General features: G+C 39.2%; 1 protein-coding gene and 1 pseudogene across 1 annotated transcript; both read left to right on the top strand.

Annotated features, from left to right (window-relative positions):
* The window catches only part of LOC137255371 (mucin-19-like), a 194,076-nt pseudogene that overhangs the window by 160,026 nt on the left and 6,716 nt on the right, over positions 1-27,334 (top strand).
* On the top strand, positions 3,258-27,326 carry LOC137256383 (mucin-22-like). The gene is made up of 49 exons (XM_067794212.1): positions 3,258-3,374; positions 3,640-3,800; positions 4,054-4,071; positions 4,578-4,683; positions 4,907-5,061; positions 5,290-5,425; positions 5,961-6,182; positions 6,448-6,608; positions 6,862-6,879; positions 7,386-7,491; positions 7,715-7,869; positions 8,098-8,233; positions 8,769-8,990; positions 9,256-9,416; positions 9,670-9,687; positions 10,193-10,298; positions 10,522-10,676; positions 10,905-11,040; positions 11,576-11,797; positions 12,063-12,223; positions 12,477-12,494; positions 13,000-13,105; positions 13,329-13,483; positions 13,712-13,847; positions 14,383-14,604; positions 14,870-15,030; positions 15,284-15,301; positions 15,807-15,912; positions 16,136-16,290; positions 16,519-16,654; positions 17,190-17,411; positions 17,677-17,837; positions 18,091-18,108; positions 18,615-18,720; positions 18,944-19,098; positions 19,327-19,462; positions 19,998-20,219; positions 20,485-20,645; positions 20,899-20,916; positions 21,423-21,528; positions 21,752-21,906; positions 22,135-22,270; positions 22,806-23,027; positions 23,293-23,453; positions 23,707-23,724; positions 24,231-24,336; positions 24,560-24,714; positions 25,993-26,100; positions 27,183-27,326. The coding sequence occupies exons 4-49, from the start codon at positions 4,617-4,619 to the stop codon at positions 27,324-27,326; spliced, it is 6,060 nt and encodes a 2,019-aa protein (XP_067650313.1). The 5' UTR covers positions 3,258-3,374; positions 3,640-3,800; positions 4,054-4,071; positions 4,578-4,616.

Here is a 27,334-nt window from a genome sequence, read left to right as displayed (position 1 = left end):
TGAGTATGTCACGCCATATAGTATAGTTTCAAGTAAGGATTACGAATAAAGGTCTCTTCACGCTGAAGTGTTACACATGTTAAAAGGTAGCACTTTAAAGCTTGATCTTTCTTACCACATACTCAGTGGGTTAAGATATAACAATCACCATATCGATAACGACAAGGGAATACTTTCTGCACGGTAAGTGATAATTTATCATTCTTTCCAGTAAATGCAAGAAAACGTTTTTTGACAGTGAAAGATACGTGAACCATCAGGGGTCTCATGAATTGTTTGGACACATGGACATGGGCTCTGTTGTTAACAGTTATATGTCATATGTTTCCCTGGTTGCTCTCATAAACATATATATATCACCGGGGCACATGATTGGTTTAATTGTGTGACGCCGCGACGCTGTGCCCTCTGCTAGCGAAGAGGTTAATCCACTTGATGAATGAAGATCATTTAATCTTTGATGTTGTAACATTTCGTGTGGCAACGTAAGTGCGTATGGTTGATGCCCATGAACATGACCTGACTCTGCCCCTCGAACTTTGAACTTTTCATTATACTCTGGATTGGGTATGTTTTATTTCGGGGAGGCAATTCGTGTCAGTCTTTCACCAGAGCATTCTGTGAGAATAAATATATTCAAGAAGCATGGGTTGCCAAGAGCACAGTGGAGGGGATGAAAGTATTGTACCATACTACTGAAACATAATGCGCTAAATGAAAACCCACCCTCCAGGATGGAGTCCTCCATAATTAAAAAAATACAAGGAAATACTAATACAAATCATCAACTGACAACTCTCTTGATTTTAGGAACAACAACCAGTGGAACAACCACCAGTGGAACAACTACAACGAGTGGCACAACAACCAGCGGCACAACTACAACCAGTGGTACAACAACCAGCGGAACAACTACAACTAGTGGTACAACAACCAGTGGCACAACTACAACGAGTGGTACAACAACGACTGGAACAACTACAACTAGTGGTACAACCACAACTAGTGGCACAACAACCAGTGGCACAACTACAAGTGGCACAACTACAACCAGTGGTACAACAACCAGTGGCACAACTACAACTAGTGGTACAACAACCAGTGGCACAACTACAAGTGGAACAACATCTTCAGGTACAGCAAGTCAAGTGATAAGGGTTTTATTTTTGGGTTAGATGATATTTTTTTCAGGAACCTTTTCTGATCTTTTCACATTTTTGGTTATGTGCCTACATGACCTCATGTGTTATCAGGAAAAGAAACAGTTGTTTCCTTGACGATATATTATGTTCGGTTTATTTACGTGTTATTATTGTAGTATCAACGTCGAAATTATTTACTGTACTGCTGGAACATGTGTCTATAAACGAATGCGCTGTTTCAAGGACACGCAAAAAAGACTCGGCTTACATAAGGGTACGAGGAAGACAATTTTAAAATGTATCACGAATTCATAACGGTGCAAAATTTAGGAACAACAGCTACAGGAACAACAACCAATGGCACCACTACAGCAAGCACTACAACAACCAGTGTAAGAACTACTAGTAGAACAAGTGGAACAACTACAACTAGTCGTACAACAACCATAGGCACAACTACAAGTAGTGGTGCAACAACCAGTGGAACAACAAGAACTAGTGGTACAGCTTCAACCGGCGGAACAACATCCACGGGCACAACTACAAGTAGTAGTACAGCAACCAGTGGCACAACTACAAGTAGTGGCACAACTACAACTAGTGGAACAACTACAACTAGTGGAACAACAACCAGTGGAACAACTACAACTAGTGGAACAACAACCAGAGGCACAACTACAACCAGTGGTACAACAACCATTGGAACAACTACAACTAGCGGAACAACAACCATAGGCACAACTGCAAGTAGTGGAACAACAACCATAGGCACAACTACAAGTAGTGGTACAACAACCATTGGAACAACTACAAGTAGTGTAACAACTACAAGTAGTGGTACAACAACCATTGGAACAACTACAAGTAGTGTAACAACTGCAAGTGGTGGTACAACCACAAGTGGTACAACCACCAGTGGTACAACCAGTTCAGCAACAACTAGTGGCACAACTACATCTAGTGGCACTACTACAACTCGTGGTACAACAACCAGTGGCGCAACAAAAAGCGAAACAACATCATCAGGTACAGCAGGTTTTCTTGGTTGTACACCTGATGGATTTTACTTTGGTTGTTACATGATGTGTTTTCCAAGTAATGTTTATGTCATTTTCTATTTGGGTGTCTTTGACTTTCATCAGCGAAAGAAACGGCTGTTTCTTGAAGATATATACGGACTGTTTTGCGCTGTTTGAGAAGCTGTTATGTTTAACTGTAATCTCTCAGTTTTTTGTAATCAAGGTGCGCGAGCAAATTGATGCATCTTAGCAGGAACGCGAAAACCAGAGTGAATGATCCTGTGATACTGTCATAAATGACAACAACCTTACGTGATTCACAACAACACAAGTTTCGAACATTGATTGCATTAGTGATACTAATACGTGTAATTTTACTGCTGAAAGGATTTAAATGATATCACTTCATTTGACAGAAACATAGATAAGCGTAATAAATGTTGTTCATGATTAATATTATTATAATTAAATGTAAACATTTTAATAAAGATATAAAGTATACTGTACATTTATTAAATATCTTGTTGTAAGCACCTTGTATTGATATAAACACGGCAAGTTTTCGCGCGTTTAGTTTTTACAAGAAGTATTTTCAACAAGATTCCACTGGCTGGAAAACAGCGGACATCTGGTAAATATCATTATTTGTCCTGGTCTGTAAAAAAGTAAATAATTCATCAAGACACTTGCAACTTCTGTAATTTACTTTAGAAAATCACAATCTTTTCAATGAGCTAAACTTCTTTTATCATTAATAATGATGGTAAATTTCGCAACATCTTACACGCTAAATGATCAATTGAAACTTCTTCCCATAGTTTGAAAGTCGCTGGTAAAACAAAGTGGTACAAACAAACACAAACACTCAATAAAGTCATTTACGTCATTGTGCCAAGGAGACAAAAAGTCACTGGCTCTTGCTGCCATGTCTTAACATATTTCCAGGAACATGGGTCACAAACTAACATATAACAATGTATTTCATAACCAGGCACAACGACCAGTAGTACAACCACTACATCAGGAACTACAACCAGTGGCACCACCACTACTAGTGGTACAACAACAACCAGTGGTACAACTACTACATCGGGAACAACAACCAGTGGCACCACAACTACTAGTGGTACAACAACCAGTGGCACCACAACTACTAGTGGTACAACAACAACCAGTGGTACAACAACATCGGGAACAACAAGTGCAACAACAGGTATGAATGTGAATGCTTTAAATGAATCCCAAAACTGTGCTTAGGAACCAAACGGGATCAGACTGACAACAAGCAGTGCTACTAGCGCTAGACTTGCATGCATATTTTTTCAGAAACGTATGTGGTTGTCAAAATGACACAAGACAAACTGCCATGCATTACGATATAACCGTATTATGCCATGTGGTACTATCTAGCTGTATTCGCACTTACGACAATGTTGAAGTCACGTTTGTGCATTCATTGTATCTTCTTCTGTTTACAGGAACCTGCATACATGAACTTATCACGGGCTTAACGGTGGAACGCTTTAGGGATCGTTCTTTGGCCTCCATTGTCACTAGGGGGAACGAAATAATCGGTGATCTGAGGCTTGGTTTACCAACTGCCAGGGGACAGTTGTTTTCGGATCTTCAAAGGACACCGGTAAGTAGTATGCCCATATATAAGTCAGACTCAATTAATATTAATATCTCTTTGAATGGTTTCGTCTACTATGAACATGAAATATTTGACATCTCCGTTTGTGTGTTATCAAATACATGTAAACACGCCGTGCACAAAGATAGATTCATGAGGTACATTAGAATGGACGCATATGTTTTTACTGACTAATGTTCTAGTGGCAACTCCTGTGTCTCATTCACCTTACTTATGGCATATTTCATCTTGCTTTCAGGAAGGGGGACTAAATAAGGTAACGTTGAATGAATGTGCCGTAAAACTGTTAAGAAAACATGCAACTGTATGCAATACATTAAAGTTGCAGTTTATATCAGTGCCATTGGCATGCAATCCAAATATCAAGTGTTGAAATTACAGTCATGACAAACTCTGAAGAAGCTTTGCCACTGATTATTCTGCACCTACGTAAAGTGTAGTTACTGACAGAAACGTAAGTTTACGTAAAGACAGATGTTTTCGAGAGTCGCCTACTGCGTGCCTAGTGCCATAGAGTGTTATAAATTTTACTTTCTTGCTCAAGCAACTAAAGAAAAGTGTTTACCGGTGTTTACCGTCTAGTAATATTGTGATACAGTGCATTGTCAGGGTAGATAAATAGCAAATCTCACCAACTAATCGCTGTGACTATGTTCCTATACGATATGTTTCAAAGCAATATCTGTCTCGTTGAAAGTCTTCATTACTGCATATAAGGTACAACAAAAATGATGCATCATGTTACATTCCTTTTCATTATAGGGTGTCAACGATTCGAACATTTTTCAAGTGACAGAGGAAATGGAGAGTGGATTTTCTGTGCTTATTAGTGGATTTATATCGGGCACAATCATAATTACAGACACAGGTAAACCTTTTATTGATGCAAAGTGTATATGGCATTGCTGGTGTGGGGATAAATGCAAATATATATTGGCTGAGGGTACATTATATATATTTATTGTTAGACCAATTCCGCCAGATACCAGATAAACCAAACAGGTGAAAACATATACCGATTGTGTTCTATTTTATATGGATATTAATCCATGGCTACGATTTAATCATGTTCACATGTTCATTCTTTGCAGACACTGGTGAATCTGTACCCTTCGGTCAGGAGACTCTAAACAGTAACTTGGTTTTAGCCACTGTGAATAATCCCAGGCCAAACAGAAGGCTGACAATTCGATATACCGAAGCCTTGGCGAATCTAAGGATTCTAGTATTGCTTGATAGTTTCGATGTGAGTACTGGCAAATGTTTGACTAGAGTTAACTTTTTATATTAAACTAATTTGAACATTTCCATAGTAGCAAAGACTGCAATACATAAGCCTGTTTGAGCAGCCTTTTTCAGCTCGGTGAACACCATTCACAGAAGTAACTAGTACAGCAGTCCTACGTTTCTTACCACTCCTCATGTGAAAACACATCCATTCTTGCCCTGACAGCTTTCGTCTATGTTTTCGTAGGTTTCAAGACCCATTTCACTCAACAGAGCTATACCAGTTATCGTTGTGCTTATTGAAACCAGCATGACAAGAAGTACGCTTCAGAATGCCATCCAAACCAATGGTGACATTAGTTATTGTGGAGAGGAAACCACAGGTACGTTTTGTGTTTTTTATGAAAGATTCCCTCAACGGCATATTTCATTTTGAGGAACAGTGTAGACGATAAGGATTTGTTTGTTATAGTCCTTATAGGTGTTGACTGAAACAGTGGTTTGTAACAATCTGTCAGTTATGTGCCAATAAATCTGCCGATGGACGTTTAAGGGTTGATAAAGATCGAAGAAGATGGTCGGGATGCTAAAATGAAACATCTAGAAAGGCCCACTTTTGGTCTTCTTTGATTTCTAAAGTCTGAAATTCAGGAATAGTGCAATGACGTGTTCATGTGGTTGCTGTCGTATCATTTCTATACTCCAATCGGTGCTTGTTGTAGCTTACACAGGACTTCACGTCCTGAGGTTTGTTGAGGATATGGTCAAAGTGGCTTATGTGTACTATTGAGATTTATCTACTCTGGGGTCACAGTAGGCAATGGCACTAGATGAAAGGTCTGAAACTATGTCAATTCTAAGCACAGTGTCACAACCAACAATACGCACAATATGAAATAAAACTTATTTACAATCTAGGCACAACGACGAGTGGTACAACTACAACATCAGGAACAACAACCAGTGGCACCACCACTACTAGCGGTACAACAACAACCAGTGGTACAACTACTACATCGGGAACAACAACCAGTGGCACCACAACTACTAGTGGTACAACAACCAGTGGCACCACAACTACTAGTGGTACAACAACAACCAGTGGTACAACAACATCGGGAACAACAAGTGCAACAACAGGTATGAATGTGAATGCTTTAAATGAATCCCAAAACTGTGCTTAGGAACCAAACGGGATCAGACTGACAACAAGCAGTGCTACTAGCGCTAGACTTGCATGCATATTTTTTCAGAAACGTATGTGGTTGTCAAAATGACACAAGACAAACTGCCATGCATTACGATATAACCTTATTATGCCATGAGGTACTATCTAGCTGTATTCGCACTTACGACAATGTTGAAGTCACGTTTGTGCATTCATTGTCTCTTCTTCTGTTTACAGGAACCTGCATACATGAACTTATCACGGGCTTAACGGTGGAACGCTTTAGGGATCGTTCTTTGGCCTCCATTGTCACTAGGGGGAACGAAATAATCGGTGATCTGAGGCTTGGTTTACCAACTGCCAGGGGACAGTTGTTTTCGGATCTTCAAAGGACACCGGTAAGTAGTATGCCCATATATAAGTCAGACTCAATTAATATTAATATCTCTTTGAATGGTTTCGTCTACTATGAACATGAAATATTTGACATCTCCGTTTGTGTGTTATCAAATACATGTAAACACGCCGTGCACAAAGATAGATTCATGAGGTACATTAGAATGGACGCATATGTTTTTATTGACTAATGTTCTAGTGGCAACTCCTGTGTCTCATTCACCTTACTTATGGCATATTTCATCTTGCTTTCAGGAAGGGGGACTAAATAAGGTAACGTTGAATGAATGTGCCGTAAAACTGTTAAGAAAACATGCAACTGTATGCAATACATTAAAGTTGCAGTTTATATCAGTGCCATTGGCATGCAATCCAAATATCAAGTGTTGAAATTACAGTCATGACAAACTCTGAAGAAGCTTTGCCACTGATTATTCTGCACCTACGTAAAGTGTAGTTACTGACAGAAACGTAAGTTTACGTAAAGACAGATGTTTTCGAGAGTCGCCTACTGCGTGCCTAGTGCCATAGAGTGTTATAAATTTTACTTTCTTGCTCAAGCAACTAAAGAAAAGTGTTTACCGGTGTTTACCGTCTAGTAATATTGTGATACAGTGCATTGTCAGGGTAGATAAATAGCAAATCTCACCAACTAATCGCTGTGACTATGTTCCTATACGATATGTTTCAAAGCAATATCTGTCTCGTTGAAAGTCTTCATTACTGCATATAAGGTACAACAAAAATGATGCATCATGTTACATTCCTTTTCATTATAGGGTGTCAACGATTCGAACATTTTTCAAGTGACAGAGGAAATGGAGAGTGGATTTTCTGTGCTTATTAGTGGATTTATATCGGGCACAATCATAATTACAGACACAGGTAAACCTTTTATTGATGCAAAGTGTATATGGCATTGCTGGTGTGGGGATAAATGCAAATATATATTGGCTGAGGGTACATTATATATATTTATTGTTAGACCAATTCCGCCAGATACCAGATAAACCAAACAGGTGAAAACATATACCGATTGTGTTCTATTTTATATGGATATTAATCCATGGCTACGATTTAATCATGTTCACATGTTCATTCTTTGCAGACACTGGTGAATCTGTACCCTTCGGTCAGGAGACTCTAAACAGTAACTTGGTTTTAGCCACTGTGAATAATCCCAGGCCAAACAGAAGGCTGACAATTCGATATACCGAAGCCTTGGCGAATCTAAGGATTCTAGTATTGCTTGATAGTTTCGATGTGAGTACTGGCAAATGTTTGACTAGAGTTAACTTTTTATATTAAACTAATTTGAACATTTCCATAGTAGCAAAGACTGCAATACATAAGCCTGTTTGAGCAGCCTTTTTCAGCTCGGTGAACACCATTCACAGAAGTAACTAGTACAGCAGTCCTACGTTTCTTACCACTCCTCATGTGAAAACACATCCATTCTTGCCCTGACAGCTTTCGTCTATGTTTTCGTAGGTTTCAAGACCCATTTCACTCAACAGAGCTATACCAGTTATCGTTGTGCTTATTGAAACCAGCATGACAAGAAGTACGCTTCAGAATGCCATCCAAACCAATGGTGACATTAGTTATTGTGGAGAGGAAACCACAGGTACGTTTTGTGTTTTTTATGAAAGATTCCCTCAACGGCATATTTCATTTTGAGGAACAGTGTAGACGATAAGGATTTGTTTGTTATAGTCCTTATAGGTGTTGACTGAAACAGTGGTTTGTAACAATCTGTCAGTTATGTGCCAATAAATCTGCCGATGGACGTTTAAGGGTTGATAAAGATCGAAGAAGATGGTCGGGATGCTAAAATGAAACATCTAGAAAGGCCCACTTTTGGTCTTCTTTGATTTCTAAAGTCTGAAATTCAGGAATAGTGCAATGACGTGTTCATGTGGTTGCTGTCGTATCATTTCTATACTCCAATCGGTGCTTGTTGTAGCTTACACAGGACTTCACGTCCTGAGGTTTGTTGAGGATATGGTCAAAGTGGCTTATGTGTACTATTGAGATTTATCTACTCTGGGGTCACAGTAGGCAATGGCACTAGATGAAAGGTCTGAAACTATGTCAATTCTAAGCACAGTGTCACAACCAACAATACGCACAATATGAAATAAAACTTATTTACAATCTAGGCACAACGACGAGTGGTACAACTACAACATCAGGAACAACAACTAGTGGCACCACCACTACTAGCGGTACAACAACAACCAGTGGTACAACTACTACATCGGGAACAACAACCAGTGGCACCACAACTACTAGTGGTACAACAACCAGTGGCACCACAACTACTAGTGGTACAACAACAACCAGTGGTACAACAACATCGGGAACAACAAGTGCAACAACAGGTATGAATGTGAATGCTTTAAATGAATCCCAAAACTGTGCTTAGGAACCAAACGGGATCAGACTGACAACAAGCAGTGCTACTAGCGCTAGACTTGCATGCATATTTTTTCAGAAACGTATGTGGTTGTCAAAATGACACAAGACAAACTGCCATGCATTACGATATAACCTTATTATGCCATGAGGTACTATCTAGCTGTATTCGCACTTACGACAATGTTGAAGTCACGTTTGTGCATTCATTGTCTCTTCTTCTGTTTACAGGAACCTGCATACATGAACTTATCACGGGCTTAACGGTGGAACGCTTTAGGGATCGTTCTTTGGCCTCCATTGTCACTAGGGGGAACGAAATAATCGGTGATCTGAGGCTTGGTTTACCAACTGCCAGGGGACAGTTGTTTTCGGATCTTCAAAGGACACCGGTAAGTAGTATGCCCATATATAAGTCAGACTCAATTAATATTAATATCTCTTTGAATGGTTTCGTCTACTATGAACATGAAATATTTGACATCTCCGTTTGTGTGTTATCAAATACATGTAAACACGCCGTGCACAAAGATAGATTCATGAGGTACATTAGAATGGACGCATATGTTTTTATTGACTAATGTTCTAGTGGCAACTCCTGTGTCTCATTCACCTTACTTATGGCATATTTCATCTTGCTTTCAGGAAGGGGGACTAAATAAGGTAACGTTGAATGAATGTGCCGTAAAACTGTTAAGAAAACATGCAACTGTATGCAATACATTAAAGTTGCAGTTTATATCAGTGCCATTGGCATGCAATCCAAATATCAAGTGTTGAAATTACAGTCATGACAAACTCTGAAGAAGCTTTGCCACTGATTATTCTGCACCTACGTAAAGTGTAGTTACTGACAGAAACGTAAGTTTACGTAAAGACAGATGTTTTCGAGAGTCGCCTACTGCGTGCCTAGTGCCATAGAGTGTTATAAATTTTACTTTCTTGCTCAAGCAACTAAAGAAAAGTGTTTACCGGTGTTTACCGTCTAGTAATATTGTGATACAGTGCATTGTCAGGGTAGATAAATAGCAAATCTCACCAACTAATCGCTGTGACTATGTTCCTATACGATATGTTTCAAAGCAATATCTGTCTCGTTGAAAGTCTTCATTACTGCATATAAGGTAAACAAAAATGATGCATCATGTTACATTCCTTTTCATTATAGGGTGTCAACGATTCGAACATTTTTCAAGTGACAGAGGAAATGGAGAGTGGATTTTCTGTGCTTATTAGTGGATTTATATCGGGCACAATCATAATTACAGACACAGGTAAACCTTTTATTGATGCAAAGTGTATATGGCATTGCTGGTGTGGGGATAAATGCAAATATATATTGGCTGAGGGTACATTATATATATTTTTTGTAAGACCAATTCCGCCAGATACCAGATAAACCAAACAGGTGAAAACATTTACCGATTGTGTTCTATTTTATATGGATATTAATCCATGGCTACGATTTAATCATGTTCACATGTTCATTCTTTGCAGACACTGGTGAATCTGTACCCTTCGGTCAGGAGACTCTAAACAGTAACTTGGTTTTAGCCACTGTGAATAATCCCAGGCCAAAAAGAAGGCTGACAATTCGATATACCGAAGCCTTGGCGAATCTAAGGATTCTAGTATTGCTTGATAGTTTCGATGTGAGTACTGGCAAATGTTTGACTAGAGTTAACTTTTTATATTAAACTAATTTGAACATTTCCATAGTAGCAAAGACTGCAATACATAAGCCTGTTTGAGCAGCCTTTTTCAGCTCGGTGAACACCATTCACAGAAGTAACTAGTACAGCAGTCCTACGTTTCTTACCACTCCTCATGTGAAAACACATCCATTCTTGCCCTGACAGCTTTCGTCTATGTTTTCGTAGGTTTCAAGACCCATTTCACTCAACAGAGCTATACCAGTTATCGTTGTGCTTATTGAAACCAGCATGACAAGAAGTACGCTTCAGAATGCCATCCAAACCAATGGTGACATTAGTTATTGTGGAGAGGAAACCACAGGTACGTTTTGTGTTTTTTATGAAAGATTCCCTCAACGGCATATTTCATTTTGAGGAACAGTGTAGACGATAAGGATTTGTTTGTTATAGTCCTTATAGGTGTTGACTGAAACAGTGGTTTGTAACAATCTGTCAGTTATGTGCCAATAAATCTGCCGATGGACGTTTAAGGGTTGATAAAGATCGAAGAAGATGGTCGGGATGCTAACATGAAACATCTAGAAAGGCCCACTTTTGGTCTTCTTTGATTTCTAAAGTCTGAAATTCAGGAATAGTGCAATGACGTGTTCATGTGGTTGCTGTCGTATCATTTCTATACTCCAATCGGTGCTTGTTGTAGCTTACACAGGACTTCACGTCCTGAGGTTTGTTGAGGATATGGTCAAAGTGGCTTATGTGTACTATTGAGATTTATCTACTCTGGGGTCACAGTAGGCAATGGCACTAGATGAAAGGTCTGAAACTATGTCAATTCTAAGCACAGTGTCACAACCAACAATACGCACAATATGAAATAAAACTTATTTACAATCTAGGCACAACGACGAGTGGTACAACTACAACATCAGGAACAACAACCAGTGGCACCACCACTACTAGCGGTACAACAACAACCAGTGGTACAACTACTACATCGGGAACAACAACCAGTGGCACCACAACTACTAGTGGTACAACAACCAGTGGCACCACAACTACTAGTGGTACAACAACAACCAGTGGTACAACAACATCGGGAACAACAAGTGCAACAACAGGTATGAATGTGAATGCTTTAAATGAATCCCAAAACTGTGCTTAGGAACCAAACGGGATCAGACTGACAACAAGCAGTGCTACTAGCGCTAGACTTGCATGCATATTTTTTCAGAAACGTATGTGGTTGTCAAAATGACACAAGACAAACTGCCATGCATTACGATATAACCTTATTATGCCATGAGGTACTATCTAGCTGTATTCGCACTTACGACAATGTTGAAGTCACGTTTGTGCATTCATTGTCTCTTCTTCTGTTTACAGGAACCTGCATACATGAACTTATCACGGGCTTAACGGTGGAACGCTTTAGGGATCGTTCTTTGGCCTCCATTGTCACTAGGGGGAACGAAATAATCGGTGATCTGAGGCTTGGTTTACCAACTGCCAGGGGACAGTTGTTTTCGGATCTTCAAAGGACACCGGTAAGTAGTATGCCCATATATAAGTCAGACTCAATTAATATTAATATCTCTTTGAATGGTTTCGTCTACTATGAACATGAAATATTTGACATCTCCGTTTGTGTGTTATCAAATACATGTAAACACGCCGTGCACAAAGATAGATTCATGAGGTACATTAGAATGGACGCATATGTTTTTATTGACTAATGTTCTAGTGGCAACTCCTGTGTCTCATTCACCTTACTTATGGCATATTTCATCTTGCTTTCAGGAAGGGGGACTAAATAAGGTAACGTTGAATGAATGTGCCGTAAAACTGTTAAGAAAACATGCAACTGTATGCAATACATTAAAGTTGCAGTTTATATCAGTGCCATTGGCATGCAATCCAAATATCAAGTGTTGAAATTACAGTCATGACAAACTCTGAAGAAGCTTTGCCACTGATTATTCTGCACCTACATAAAGTGTAGTTACTGACAGAAACGTAAGTTTACGTAAAGACAGATGTTTTCGAGAGTCGCCTACTGCGTGCCTAGTGCCATAGAGTGTTATAAATTTTACTTTCTTGCTCAAGCAACTAAAGAAAAGTGTTTACCGGTGTTTACCGTCTAGTAATATTGTGATACAGTGCATTGTCAGGGTAGATAAATAGCAAATCTCACCAACTAATCGCTGTGACTATGTTCCTATACGATATGTTTCAAAGCAATATCTGTCTCGTTGAAAGTCTTCATTACTGCATATAAGGTAAACAAAAATGATGCATCATGTTACATTCCTTTTCATTATAGGGTGTCAACGATTCGAACATTTTTCAAGTGACAGAGGAAATGGAGAGTGGATTTTCTGTGCTTATTAGTGGATTTATATCGGGCACAATCATAATTACAGACACAGGTAAACCTTTTATTGATGCAAAGTGTATATGGCATTGCTGGTGTGGGGATAAATGCAAATATATATTGGCTGAGGGTACATTATATATATTTATTGTTAGACCAATTCCGCCAGATACCAAATAAACCAAACAGGTGAAAACATATACCGATTGTGTTCTATTTTATATGGATATTAATCCATGGCTACGATTTAATCATGTTCACATGTTCATTCTTTGCAGACACTGGTGAATCTGTACCCTTCGGTCAGGAGACTCTAAACAGTAACTTGGTTTTAGCCACTGTGAATAATCCCAGGCCAAACAGAAGGCTGACAATTCGATATACCGAAGCCTTGGCGAATCTAAGGATTCTAGTATTGCTTGATAGTTTCGATGTGAGTACTGGCAAATGTTTGACTAGAGTTGACTTTTTATATTAAACTAATTTGAACATTTCCATAGTAGCAAAGACTGCAATACATAAGCCTGTTTGAGTAGCCTTTTTCAGCTCGGTGAACACCATTCACAGAAGTAACTAGTACAGCAGTCCTACGTTTCTTACCACTCCTCATGTGAAAACACATCCATTCTTGCCCTGACAGCTTTCGTCTATGTTTTCATAGGTTTCAAGACCCATTTCACTCAACAGAGCTATACCAGTTATCGTTGTGCTTATTGAAACCAGCATGACAAGAAGTACGCTTCAGAATGCCATCCAAACCAATGGTGACATTAGTTATTGTGGAGAGGAAACCACAGGTACGTTTTGTGTTTTTTATGAAAGATTCCCTCAACGGCATATTTCATTTTGAGGAACAGTGTAGACGATAAGGATTTGTTTGTTATAGTCCTTATAGGTGTTGACTGAAACAGTGGTTTGTAACAATCTGTCAGTTATGTGCCAATAAATCTGCCGATGGACGTTTAAGGGTTGATAAAGATCGAAGAAGATGGTCGGGATGCTAAAATGAAACATCTAGAAAGGCCCACTTTTGGTCTTCTTTGATTTCTAAAGTCTGAAATTCAGGAATAGTGCAATGACGTGTTCATGTGGTTGCTGTCGTATCATTTCTATACTCCAATCGGTGCTTGTTGTAGCTTACACAGGACTTCACGTCCTGAGGTTTGTTGAGGATATGGTCAAAGTGGCTTATGTGTACTATTGAGATTTATCTACTCTGGGGTCACAGTAGGCAATGGCACTAGATGAAAGGTCTGAAACTATGTCAATTCTAAGCACAGTGTCACAACCAACAATACGCACAATATGAAATAAAACTTATTTACAATCTAGGCACAACGACGAGTGGTACAACTACAACATCAGGAACAACAACCAGTGGCACCACCACTACTAGCGGTACAACAACAACCAGTGGTACAACTACTACATCGGGAACAACAACCAGTGGCACCACAACTACTAGTGGTACAACAACCAGTGGCACCACAACTACTAGTGGTACAACAACAACCAGTGGTACAACAACATCGGGAACAACAAGTGCAACAACAGGTATGAATGTGAATGCTTTAAATGAATCCCAAAACTGTGCTTAGGAACCAAACGGGATCAGACTGACAACAAGCAGTGCTACTAGCGCTAGACTTGCATGCATATTTTTTCAGAAACGTATGTGGTTGTCAAAATGACACAAGACAAACTGCCATGCATTACGATATAACCTTATTATGCCATGAGGTACTATCTAGCTGTATTCGCACTTACGACAATGTTGAAGTCACGTTTGTGCATTCATTGTCTCTTCTTCTGTTTACAGGAACCTGCATACATGAACTTATCACGGGCTTAACGGTGGAACGCTTTAGGGATCGTTCTTTGGCCTCCATTGTCACTAGGGGGAACGAAATAATCGGTGATCTGAGGCTTGGTTTACCAACTGCCAGGGGACAGTTGTTTTCGGATCTTCAAAGGACACCGGTAAGTAGTATGCCCATATATAAGTCAGACTCAGTTAATATTAATATCTCTTTGAATGGTTTCGTCTACTATGAACATGAAATATTTGACATCTCCGTTTGTGTGTTATCAAATACATGTAAACACGCCGTGCACAAAGATAGATTCATGAGGTACATTAGAATGGACGCATATGTTTTTATTGACTAATGTTCTAGTGGCAACTCCTGTGTCTCATTCACCTTACTTATGGCATATTTCATCTTGCTTTCAGGAAGGGGGACTAAATAAGGTAACGTTGAATGAATGTGCCGTAAAACTGTTAAGAAAACATGCAACTGTATGCAATACATTAAAGTTGCAGTTTATATCAGTGCCATTGGCATGCAATCCAAATATCAAGTGTTGAAATTACAGTCATGACAAACTCTGAAGAAGCTTTGCCACTGATTATTCTGCACCTACGTAAAGTGTAGTTACTGACAGAAACGTAAGTTTACGTAAAGACAGATGTTTTCGAGAGTCGCCTACTGCGTGCCTAGTGCCATAGAGTGTTATAAATTTTACTTTCTTGCTCAAGCAACTAAAGAAAAGTGTTTACCGGTGTTTACCGTCTAGTAATATTGTGATACAGTGCATTGTCAGGGTAGATAAATAGCAAATCTCACCAACTAATCGCTGTGACTATGTTCCTATACGATATGTTTCAAAGCAATATCTGTCTCGTTGAAAGTCTTCATTACTGCATATAAGGTAAACAAAAATGATGCATCATGTTACATTCCTTTTCATTATAGGGTGTCAACGATTCGAACATTTTTCAAGTGACAGAGGAAATGGAGAGTGGATTTTCTGTGCTTATTAGTGGATTTATATCGGGCACAATCATAATTACAGACACAGGTAAACCTTTTATTTCTGCAAAGTGTATATGGCATTGCTGGTGTGGGGATAAATGCAAATATATATTGGCTGAGGGTACATTATATATATTTATTGTTAGACCAATTCCGCCAGATACCAGATAAACCAAACAGGTGAAAACATTTACCGATTGTGTTCTATTTTATATGGATATTAATCCATGGCTACGATTTAATCATGTTCACATGTTCATTCTTTGCAGACACTGGTGAATCTGTACCCTTCGGTCAGGAGACTCTAAACAGTAACTTGGTTTTAGCCACTGTGAATAATCCCAGGCCAAACAGAAGGCTGACAATTCGATATACCGAAGCCTTGGCGAATCTAAGGATTCTAGTATTGCTTGATAGTTTCGATGTGAGTACTGGCAAATGTTTGACTAGAGTTAACTTTTTATATTAAACTAATTTGAACATTTCCATAGTAGCAAAGACTGCAATACATAAGCCTGTTTGAGCAGCCTTTTTCAGCTCGGTGAACACCATTCACAGAAGTAACTAGTACAGCAGTCCTACGTTTCTTACCACTCCTCATGTGAAAACACATCCATTCTTGCCCTGACAGCTTTCGTCTATGTTTTCATAGGTTTCAAGACCCATTTCACTCAACAGAGCTATACCAGTTATCGTTGTGCTTATTGAAACCAGCATGACAAGAAGTACGCTTCAGAATGCCATCCAAACCAATGGTGACATTAGTTATTGTGGAGAGGAAACCACAGGTACGTTTTGTGTTTTTTATGAAAGATTCCCTCAACGGCATATTTCATTTTGAGGAACAGTGTAGACGATAAGGATTTGTTTGTTATAGTCCTTATAGGTGTTGACTGAAACAGTGGTTTGTAACAATCTGTCAGTTATGTGCCAATAAATCTGCCGATGGACGTTTAAGGGTTGATAAAGATCGAAGAAGATGGTCGGGATGCTAAAATGAAACATCTAGAAAGGCCCACTTTTGGTCTTCTTTGATTTCTAAAGTCTGAAATTCAGGAATAGTGCAATGACGTGTTCATGTGGTTGCTGTCGTATCATTTCTATACTCCAATCGGTGCTTGTTGTAGCTTACACAGGACTTCACGTCCTGAGGTTTGTTGAGGATATGGTCAAAGTGGCTTATGTGTACTATTGAGATTTATCTACTCTGGGGTCACAGTAGGCAATGGCACTAGATGAAAGGTCTGAAACTATGTCAATTCTAAGCACAGTGTCACAACCAACAATACGCACAATATGAAATAAAACTTATTTACAATCTAGGCACAACGACGAGTGGTACAACTACAACATCAGGAACAACAACCAGTGGCACCACCACTACTAGCGGTACAACAACAACCAGTGGTACAACTACTACATCGGGAACAACAACCAGTGGCACCACAACTACTAGTGGTACAACAACCAGTGGCACCACAACTACTAGTGGTACAACAACAACCAGTGGTACAACAACATCGGGAACAACAAGTGCAACAACAGGTATGAATGTGAATGCTTTAAATGAATCCCAAAACTGTGCTTAGGAACCAAACGGGATCAGACTGACAACAAGCAGTGCTACTAGCGCTAGACTTGCATGCATATTTTTTCAGAAACGTATGTGGTTGTCAAAATGACACAAGACAAACTGCCATGCATTACGATATAACCTTATTATGCCATGAGGTACTATCTAGCTGTATTCGCACTTACGACAATGTTGAAGTCACGTTTGTGCATTCATTGTCTCTTCTTCTGTTTACAGGAACCTGCATACATGAACTTATCACGGGCTTAACGGTGGAACGCTTTAGGGATCGTTCTTTGGCCTCCATTGTCACTAGGGGGAACGAAATAATCGGTGATCTGAGGCTTGGTTTACCAACTGCCAGGGGACAGTTGTTTTCGGATCTTCAAAGGACACCGGTAAGTAGTATGCCCATATATAAGTCAGACTCAGTTAATATTAATATCTCTTTGAATGGTTTCGTCTACTATGAACATGAAATATTTGACATCTCCGTTTGTGTGTTATCAAATACATGTAAACACGCCGTGCACAAAGATAGATTCATGAGGTACATTAGAATGGACGCATATGTTTTTATTGACTAATGTTCTAGTGGCAACTCCTGTGTCTCATTCACCTTACTTATGGCATATTTCATCTTGCTTTCAGGAAGGGGGACTAAATAAGGTAACGTTGAATGAATGTGCCGTAAAACTGTTAAGAAAACATGCAACTGTATGCAATACATTAAAGTTGCAGTTTATATCAGTGCCATTGGCATGCAATCCAAATATCAAGTGTTGAAATTACAGTCATGACAAACTCTGAAGAAGCTTTGCCACTGATTATTCTGCACCTACGTAAAGTGTAGTTACTGACAGAAACGTAAGTTTACGTAAAGACAGATGTTTTCGAGAGTCGCCTACTGCGTGCCTAGTGCCATAGAGTGTTATAAATTTTACTTTCTTGCTCAAGCAACTAAAGAAAAGTGTTTACCGGTGTTTACCGTCTAGTAATATTGTGATACAGTGCATTGTCAGGGTAGATAAATAGCAAATCTCACCAACTAATCGCTGTGACTATGTTCCTATACGATATGTTTCAAAGCAATATCTGTCTCGTTGAAAGTCTTCATTACTGCATATAAGGTACAACAAAAATGATGCATCATGTTACATTCCTTTTCATTATAGGGTGTCAACGATTCGAACATTTTTCAAGTGACAGAGGAAATGGAGAGTGGATTTTCTGTGCTTATTAGTGGATTTATATCGGGCACAATCATAATTACAGACACAGGTAAACCTTTTATTTCTGCAAAGTGTATATGGCATTGCTGGTGTGGGGATAAATGCAAATATATATTGGCTGAGGGTACATTATATATATTTATTGTTAGACCAATTCCGCCAGATACCAGATAAACCAAACAGGTGAAAACATTTACCGATTGTGTTCTATTTTATATGGATATTAATCCATGGCTACGATTTAATCATGTTCACATGTTCATTCTTTGCAGACACTGGTGAATCTGTACCCTTCGGTCAGGAGACTCTAAACAGTAACTTGGTTTTAGCCACTGTGAATAATCCCAGGCCAAACAGAAGGCTGACAATTCGATATACCGAAGCCTTGGCGAATCTAAGGATTCTAGTATTGCTTGATAGTTTCGATGTGAGTACTGGCAAATGTTTGACTAGAGTTAACTTTTTATATTAAACTAATTTGAACATTTCCATAGTAGCAAAGACTGCAATACATAAGCCTGTTTGAGCAGCCTTTTTCAGCTCGGTGAACACCATTCACAGAAGTAACTAGTACAGCAGTCCTACGTTTCTTACCACTCCTCATGTGAAAACACATCCATTCTTGCCCTGACAGCTTTCGTCTATGTTTTCATAGGTTTCAAGACCCATTTCACTCAACAGAGCTATACCAGTTATCGTTGTGCTTATTGAAACCAGCATGACAAGAAGTACGCTTCAGAATGCCATCCAAACCAATGGTGACATTAGTTATTGTGGAGAGGAAACCACAGGTACGTTTTGTGTTTTTTATGAAAGATTCCCTCAACGGCATATTTCATTTTGAGGAACAGTGTAGACGATAAGGATTTGTTTGTTATAGTCCTTATAGGTGTTGACTGAAACAGTGGTTTGTAACAATCTGTCAGTTATGTGCCAATAAATCTGCCGATGGACGTTTAAGGGTTGATAAAGATCGAAGAAGATGGTCGGGATGCTAAAATGAAACATCTAGAAAGGCCCACTTTTGGTCTTCTTTGATTTCTAAAGTCTGAAATTCAGGAATAGTGCAATGACGTGTTCATGTGGTTGCTGTCGTATCATTTCTATACTCCAATCGGTGCTTGTTGTAGCTTACACAGGACTTCACGTCCTGAGGTTTGTTGAGGATATGGTCAAAGTGGCTTATGTGTACTATTGAGATTTATCTACTCTGGGGTCACAGTAGGCAATGGCACTAGATGAAAGGTCTGAAACTATGTCAATTCTAAGCACAGTGTCACAACCAACAATACGCACAATATGAAATAAAACTTATTTACAATCTAGGCACAACGACGAGTGGTACAACTACAACATCAGGAACAACAACCAGTGGCACCACCACTACTAGCGGTACAACAACAACCAGTGGTACAACTACTACATCGGGAACAACAACCAGTGGCACCACAACTACTAGTGGTACAACAACCAGTGGCACCACAACTACTAGTGGTACAACAACAACCAGTGGTACAACAACATCGGGAACAACAAGTGCAACAACAGGTATGAATGTGAATGCTTTAAATGAATCCCAAAACTGTGCTTAGGAACCAAACGGGATCAGACTGACAACAAGCAGTGCTACTAGCGCTAGACTTGCATGCATATTTTTTCAGAAACGTATGTGGTTGTCAAAATGACACAAGACAAACTGCCATGCATTACGATATAACCTTATTATGCCATGAGGTACTATCTAGCTGTATTCGCACTTACGACAATGTTGAAGTCACGTTTGTGCATTCATTGTCTCTTCTTCTGTTTACAGGAACCTGCATACATGAACTTATCACGGGCTTAACGGTGGAACGCTTTAGGGATCGTTCTTTGGCCTCCATTGTCACTAGGGGGAACGAAATAATCGGTGATCTGAGGCTTGGTTTACCAACTGCCAGGGGACAGTTGTTTTCGGATCTTCAAAGGACACCGGTAAGTAGTATGCCCATATATAAGTCAGACTCAATTAATATTAATATCTCTTTGAATGGTTTCGTCTACTATGAACATGAAATATTTGACATCTCCGTTTGTGTGTTATCAAATACATGTAAACACGCCGTGCACAAAGATAGATTCATGAGGTACATTAGAATGGACGCATATGTTTTTATTGACTAATGTTCTAGTGGCAACTCCTGTGTCTCATTCACCTTACTTATGGCATATTTCATCTTGCTTTCAGGAAGGGGGACTAAATAAGGTAACGTTGAATGAATGTGCCGTAAAACTGTTAAGAAAACATGCAACTGTATGCAATACATTAAAGTTGCAGTTTATATCAGTGCCATTGGCATGCAATCCAAATATCAAGTGTTGAAATTACAGTCATGACAAACTCTGAAGAAGCTTTGCCACTGATTATTCTGCACCTACGTAAAGTGTAGTTACTGACAGAAACGTAAGTTTACGTAAAGACAGATGTTTTCGAGAGTCGCCTACTGCGTGCCTAGTGCCATAGAGTGTTATAAATTTTACTTTCTTGCTCAAGCAACTAAAGAAAAGTGTTTACCGGTGTTTACCGTCTAGTAATATTGTGATACAGTGCATTGTCAGGGTAGATAAATAGCAAATCTCACCAACTAATCGCTGTGACTATGTTCCTATACGATATGTTTCAAAGCAATATCTGTCTCGTTGAAAGTCTTCATTACTGCATATAAGGTACAACAAAAATGATGCATCATGTTACATTCCTTTTCATTATAGGGTGTCAACGATTCGAACATTTTTCAAGTGACAGAGGAAATGGAGAGTGGATTTTCTGTGCTTATTAGTGGATTTATATCGGGCACAATCATAATTACAGACACAGGTAAACCTTTTATTTCTGCAAAGTGTATATGGCATTGCTGGTGTGGGGATAAATGCAAATATATATTGGCTGAGGGTACATTATATATATTTATTGTTAGACCAATTCCGCCAGATACCAGATAAACCAAACAGGTGAAAACATTTACCGATTGTGTTCTATTTTATATGGATATTAATCCATGGCTACGATTTAATCATGTTCACATGTTCATTCTTTGCAGACACTGGTGAATCTGTACCCTTCGGTCAGGAGACTCTAAACAGTAACTTGGTTTTAGCCACTGTGAATAATCCCAGGCCAAACAGAAGGCTGACAATTCGATATACCGAAGCCTTGGCGAATCTAAGGATTCTAGTATTGCTTGATAGTTTCGATGTGAGTACTGGCAAATGTTTGACTAGAGTTAACTTTTTATATTAAACTAATTTGAACATTTCCATAGTAGCAAAGACTGCAATACATAAGCCTGTTTGAGTAGCCTTTTTCAGCTCGGTGAACACCATTCACAGAAGTAACTAGTACAGCAGTCCTACGTTTCTTACCACTCCTCATGTGAAAACACATCCATTCTTGCCCTGACAGCTTTCGTCTATGTTTTCATAGGTTTCAAGACCCATTTCACTCAACAGAGCTATACCAGTTATCGTTGTGCTTATTGAAACCAGCATGACAAGAAGTACGCTTCAGAATGCCATCCAAACCAATGGTGACATTAGTTATTGTGGAGAGGAAACCACAGGTACGTTTTGTGTTTTTTATGAAAGATTCCCTCAACGGCATATTTCATTTTGAGGAACAGTGTAGACGATAAGGATTTGTTTGTTATAGTCCTTATAGGTGTTGACTGAAACAGTGGTTTGTAACAATCTGTCAGTTATGTGCCAATAAATCTGCCGATGGACGTTTAAGGGTTGATAAAGATCGAAGAAGATGGTCGGGATGCTAAAATGAAACATCTAGAAAGGCCCACTTTTGGTCTTCTTTGATTTCTAAAGTCTGAAATTCAGGAATAGTGCAATGACGTGTTCATGTGGTTGCTGTCGTATCATTTCTATACTCCAATCGGTGCTTGTTGTAGCTTACACAGGACTTCACGTCCTGAGGTTTGTTGAGGATATGGTCAAAGTGGCTTATGTGTACTATTGAGATTTATCTACTCTGGGGTCACAGTAGGCAATGGCACTAGATGAAAGGTCTGAAACTATGTCAATTCTAAGCACAGTGTCACAACCAACAATACGCACAATATGAAATAAAACTTATTTACAATCTAGGCACAACGACGAGTGGTACAACTACAACATCAGGAACAACAACCAGTGGCACCACCACTACTAGCGGTACAACAACAACCAGTGGTACAACTACTACATCGGGAACAACAACCAGTGGCACCACAACTACTAGTGGTACAACAACCAGTGGCACCACAACTACTAGTGGTACAACAACAACCAGTGGTACAACAACATCGGGAACAACAAGTGCAACAACAGGTATGAATGTGAATGCTTTAAATGAATCCCAAAACTGTGCTTAGGAACCAAACGGGATCAGACTGACAACAAGCAGTGCTACTAGCGCTAGACTTGCATGCATATTTTTTCAGAAACGTATGTGGTTGTCAAAATGACACAAGACAAACTGCCATGCATTACGATATAACCTTATTATGCCATGAGGTACTATCTAGCTGTATTCGCACTTACGACAATGTTGAAGTCACGTTTGTGCATTCATTGTCTCTTCTTCTGTTTACAGGAACCTGCATACATGAACTTATCACGGGCTTAACGGTGGAACGCTTTAGGGATCGTTCTTTGGCCTCCATTGTCACTAGGGGGAACGAAATAATCGGTGATCTGAGGCTTGGTTTACCAACTGCCAGGGGACAGTTGTTTTCGGATCTTCAAAGGACACCGGTAAGTAGTATGCCCATATATAAGTCAGACTCAGTTAATATTAATATCTCTTTGAATGGTTTCGTCTACTATGAACATGAAATATTTGACATCTCCGTTTGTGTGTTATCAAATACATGTAAACACGCCGTGCACAAAGATAGATTCATGAGGTACATTAGAATGGACGCATATGTTTTTATTGACTAATGTTCTAGTGGCAACTCCTGTGTCTCATTCACCTTACTTATGGCATATTTCATCTTGCTTTCAGGAAGGGGGACTAAATAAGGTAACGTTGAATGAATGTGCCGTAAAACTGTTAAGAAAACATGCAACTGTATGCAATACATTAAAGTTGCAGTTTATATCAGTGCCATTGGCATGCAATCCAAATATCAAGTGTTGAAATTACAGTCATGACAAACTCTGAAGAAGCTTTGCCACTGATTATTCTGCACCTACGTAAAGTGTAGTTACTGACAGAAACGTAAGTTTACGTAAAGACAGATGTTTTCGAGAGTCGCCTACTGCGTGCCTAGTGCCATAGAGTGTTATAAATTTTACTTTCTTGCTCAAGCAACTAAAGAAAGGTGTTTACCGGTGTTTACCGTCTAGTAATATTGTGATACAGTGCATTGTCAGGGTAGATAAATAGCAAATCTCACCAACTAATTGCTGTGACTATGTTCCTATACGATATGTTTCAAAGCAATATCTGTCTCGTTGAAAGTCTTCATTATTGCATATAAGGTACAACAAAAATGATGCATCATGTTACATTCCTTTTCATTATAGGGTGTCAACGATTCGAACATTTTTCAAGTGACAGAGGAAATGGAGAGTGGATTTTCTGTGCTTATTAGTGGATTTATATCGGGCACAATCATAATTACAGACACAGGTAAACCTTTTATTTCTGCAAAGTGTATATGGCATTGCTGGTGTGGGGATAAATGCAAATATATATTGGCTGAGGGTACATTATATATATTTATTGTTAGACCAATTCCGCCAGATACCAGATAAACCAAACAGGTGAAAACATATACCGATTGTGTTCTATTTTATATGGATATTAATCCATGGCTACGATTTAATCATGTTCACATGTTCATTCTTTGCAGACACTGGTGAATCTGTACCCTTCGGTCAGGAGACTCTAAACAGTAACTTGGTTTTAGCCACTGTGAATAATCCCAGGCCAAACAGAAGATTGACAATTCGATATACCGAAGCCTTGGCGAATCTAAGGATTCTAGTATTGCTTGATAGTTTCGATGTGAGTACTGGCAAATGTTTGACTAGAGTTGACTTTTTATATTAAAGTAATCTGAAGATTTCGATAGTAGCAAAGACTGCAATACATAAGCCTGTTTGAGCAGCCTTTTTCATCTCGGTGAACACCATTCACAGAAGTAACTAGTACAGCAGTCCTACGTTTCTTACCTCTCCTCATGTGAAAACACATCCGTTCTTGCCCTGACAGCTTTCGTCTATGTTTTCATAGGTTTCAAGACCCATTTCACTCAACAGAGCTATACCAGTTATCGTTGTGCTTATTGAAACCAGCATGACAAGAAGTACGCTTCAGAATGCCATCCAAACCAATGGTGACATTAGTTATTGTGGAGAGGAAACCACAGGTACGTTTGTGTTTTTTATGAAAGATCCCTCAACGGCATATTTCATTTTGAGGAACAGTGTAGACGATAAGGATTTGCCTTGTTGTTGTCTGAGCGGTTTGTAACAGTTTTCGTAGTGAATCTGCCGATGGACTTTTAATTATTGATAAAGATCGAAGACAGAGTTCAAAAACTAGATAGAGAAAAGTACGTTTATAATGACTCCGAGAACAGTATACAATGTGATACCATGACCAGAATTAACGTTGTTTTTGTGTTTGTTATAAATAAATCTTACTGTGTTAGATATAGCTTACGTTGTATGAACTTCCAAAAAGAACACCAGAAACGTTGCAAAGGCGAGTCGTTCTTTATACCATCTTACCATTAATTCTTTGTACCTCTGTTGTGGTTCAGAGAGATATGTGTTTTATTTTCATGTCTAATCATTTCAATATTTTCTCATTATCCAGCAACAGCAACGTCGAATAACAGATGCCTGGAACATTTAAGAAAATTGGAATCTAACAACATTACACATAGAAATAAAGCGTTACCATATCAAAACCTGAGTTTTTTATGGATAATATTTACTGATTTGTTAATAAATATACTGAAACGAATTTTATTTGTCATACAGATCTATATATAAAATATTACGATTTATAGGTGGCGTTTTCTTTTTCTCTGAATTCTATGGTTTGTTTCCTTACAATGGTTTTTCTTCATATCTTCGTTTGCGACATTACCTGAAGAATTTCCATTGTCAGTTGTCATCTAACCTCATTACCTCATTATATGTTTTGAATATGTACAACACTATTAATGAGGACGTTGAACCGGTGATTCATTTGTCAGCTGGTTTCGGCGCTTTATGGCTGAAATAACTCGTTAAACGTTAACCTTTAACACGCTCAGCGACTCACATGTTTTAGGAACTACAACCAGCGGAACAACAACTAGCGGAACAACAACCAGTGGAACAACAACTAGCGGAACAACAACCAGTGGAACAACAACTAGCGGAACAACCACCACCACTGGTAAGTGATTTCTACTCAACGAAACCAGGAAAGGTACATATAAGATATGGTAGCGACATCTACAATATTATCGACGTGCGACGGCTACTGCTTGAAATCGTATTCCTTACATCTCTAAATCTCAAGCACGATTATGCATTGAGGTACCACTCCAACCAGGGGTACAGCATCTACAACAACCAGTGGTATTACCACATGTGGTACAACAACCAGTGGTGCTACCACATCTGGTACAACAACCAGTGGTACTACCACATGTGGTACAACAGCCAGTGGTACTGCCATATATGTACAACCAGTGGTACTACCACATCTGTACAACAATCAGTGGTACTACATGTGGTACAACTATCAGTGGTACTACCATATCTGTACAACCAGTGGTACTACCACATCTGTACAACAACCAGTGGTACTACCACATGTGGTACAACTACCACTGGTACTACCACATCTGTACAACAACCAGTGGTACTACCACATGTGGTACAACAGCCAGTGGTACTACCATATCTGTACAACCAGTGGTACTACCACATCTGTACAACAACCAGTGGTACTACCACATGTGGTACAACAGCCAGTGGTACTGCCACATCTGTACAACAACCAGTGGTACTACCACATCTGTACAACAACCAGTGGTACTACCACATGTGGTACAACAGCCAGTGGTACTACCATATCTGTACAACCAGTGGTACTACCACATCTGTACAACAACCAGTGGTACTACCACATGTGGTACAACAGCCAGTGGTACTGCCACATCTGTACAACAACCAGTGGTACTACCACATGTGGTACAACAACCAGTGGTACTACCACATGTGGTACAACAACCAGTAGCACTACCACATGTGGTACAACCAGTGGTACTGCCACATCTGTACAACAACCAGTGGTACTACCACATGTGGTACAACAACCAGTGGTACTACCACATCTAGAAAAAACAAGCAGTGGTACTACCACATCTGGTACAACAGCCAGTGGTACTACCACATATGGTAAAACAAAGGTGGTACTACCACATCTGGAAAAAAGAAGCAGTGGCATTATCACATATGGTAAAACAAAAGTGGTACTACCACATCTGGGAAAACAACCAATGGTACTATCACATCTGGTACAACTACAACCAGTGGCACTACCACATCTGGTACAACAAACAGTGGTACTACCACATCTGGTACAACTACAACCAGTGGTACTACCGCATCTGATCATCTGT

This window comes from Haliotis asinina, chromosome 11 (genome assembly GCF_037392515.1).
Source record: "Haliotis asinina isolate JCU_RB_2024 chromosome 11, JCU_Hal_asi_v2, whole genome shotgun sequence".
Lineage (NCBI taxonomy): Eukaryota > Metazoa > Mollusca > Gastropoda > Lepetellida > Haliotidae > Haliotis > Haliotis asinina.
This window is presented reverse-complemented; position numbering and strand designations above follow the sequence as displayed.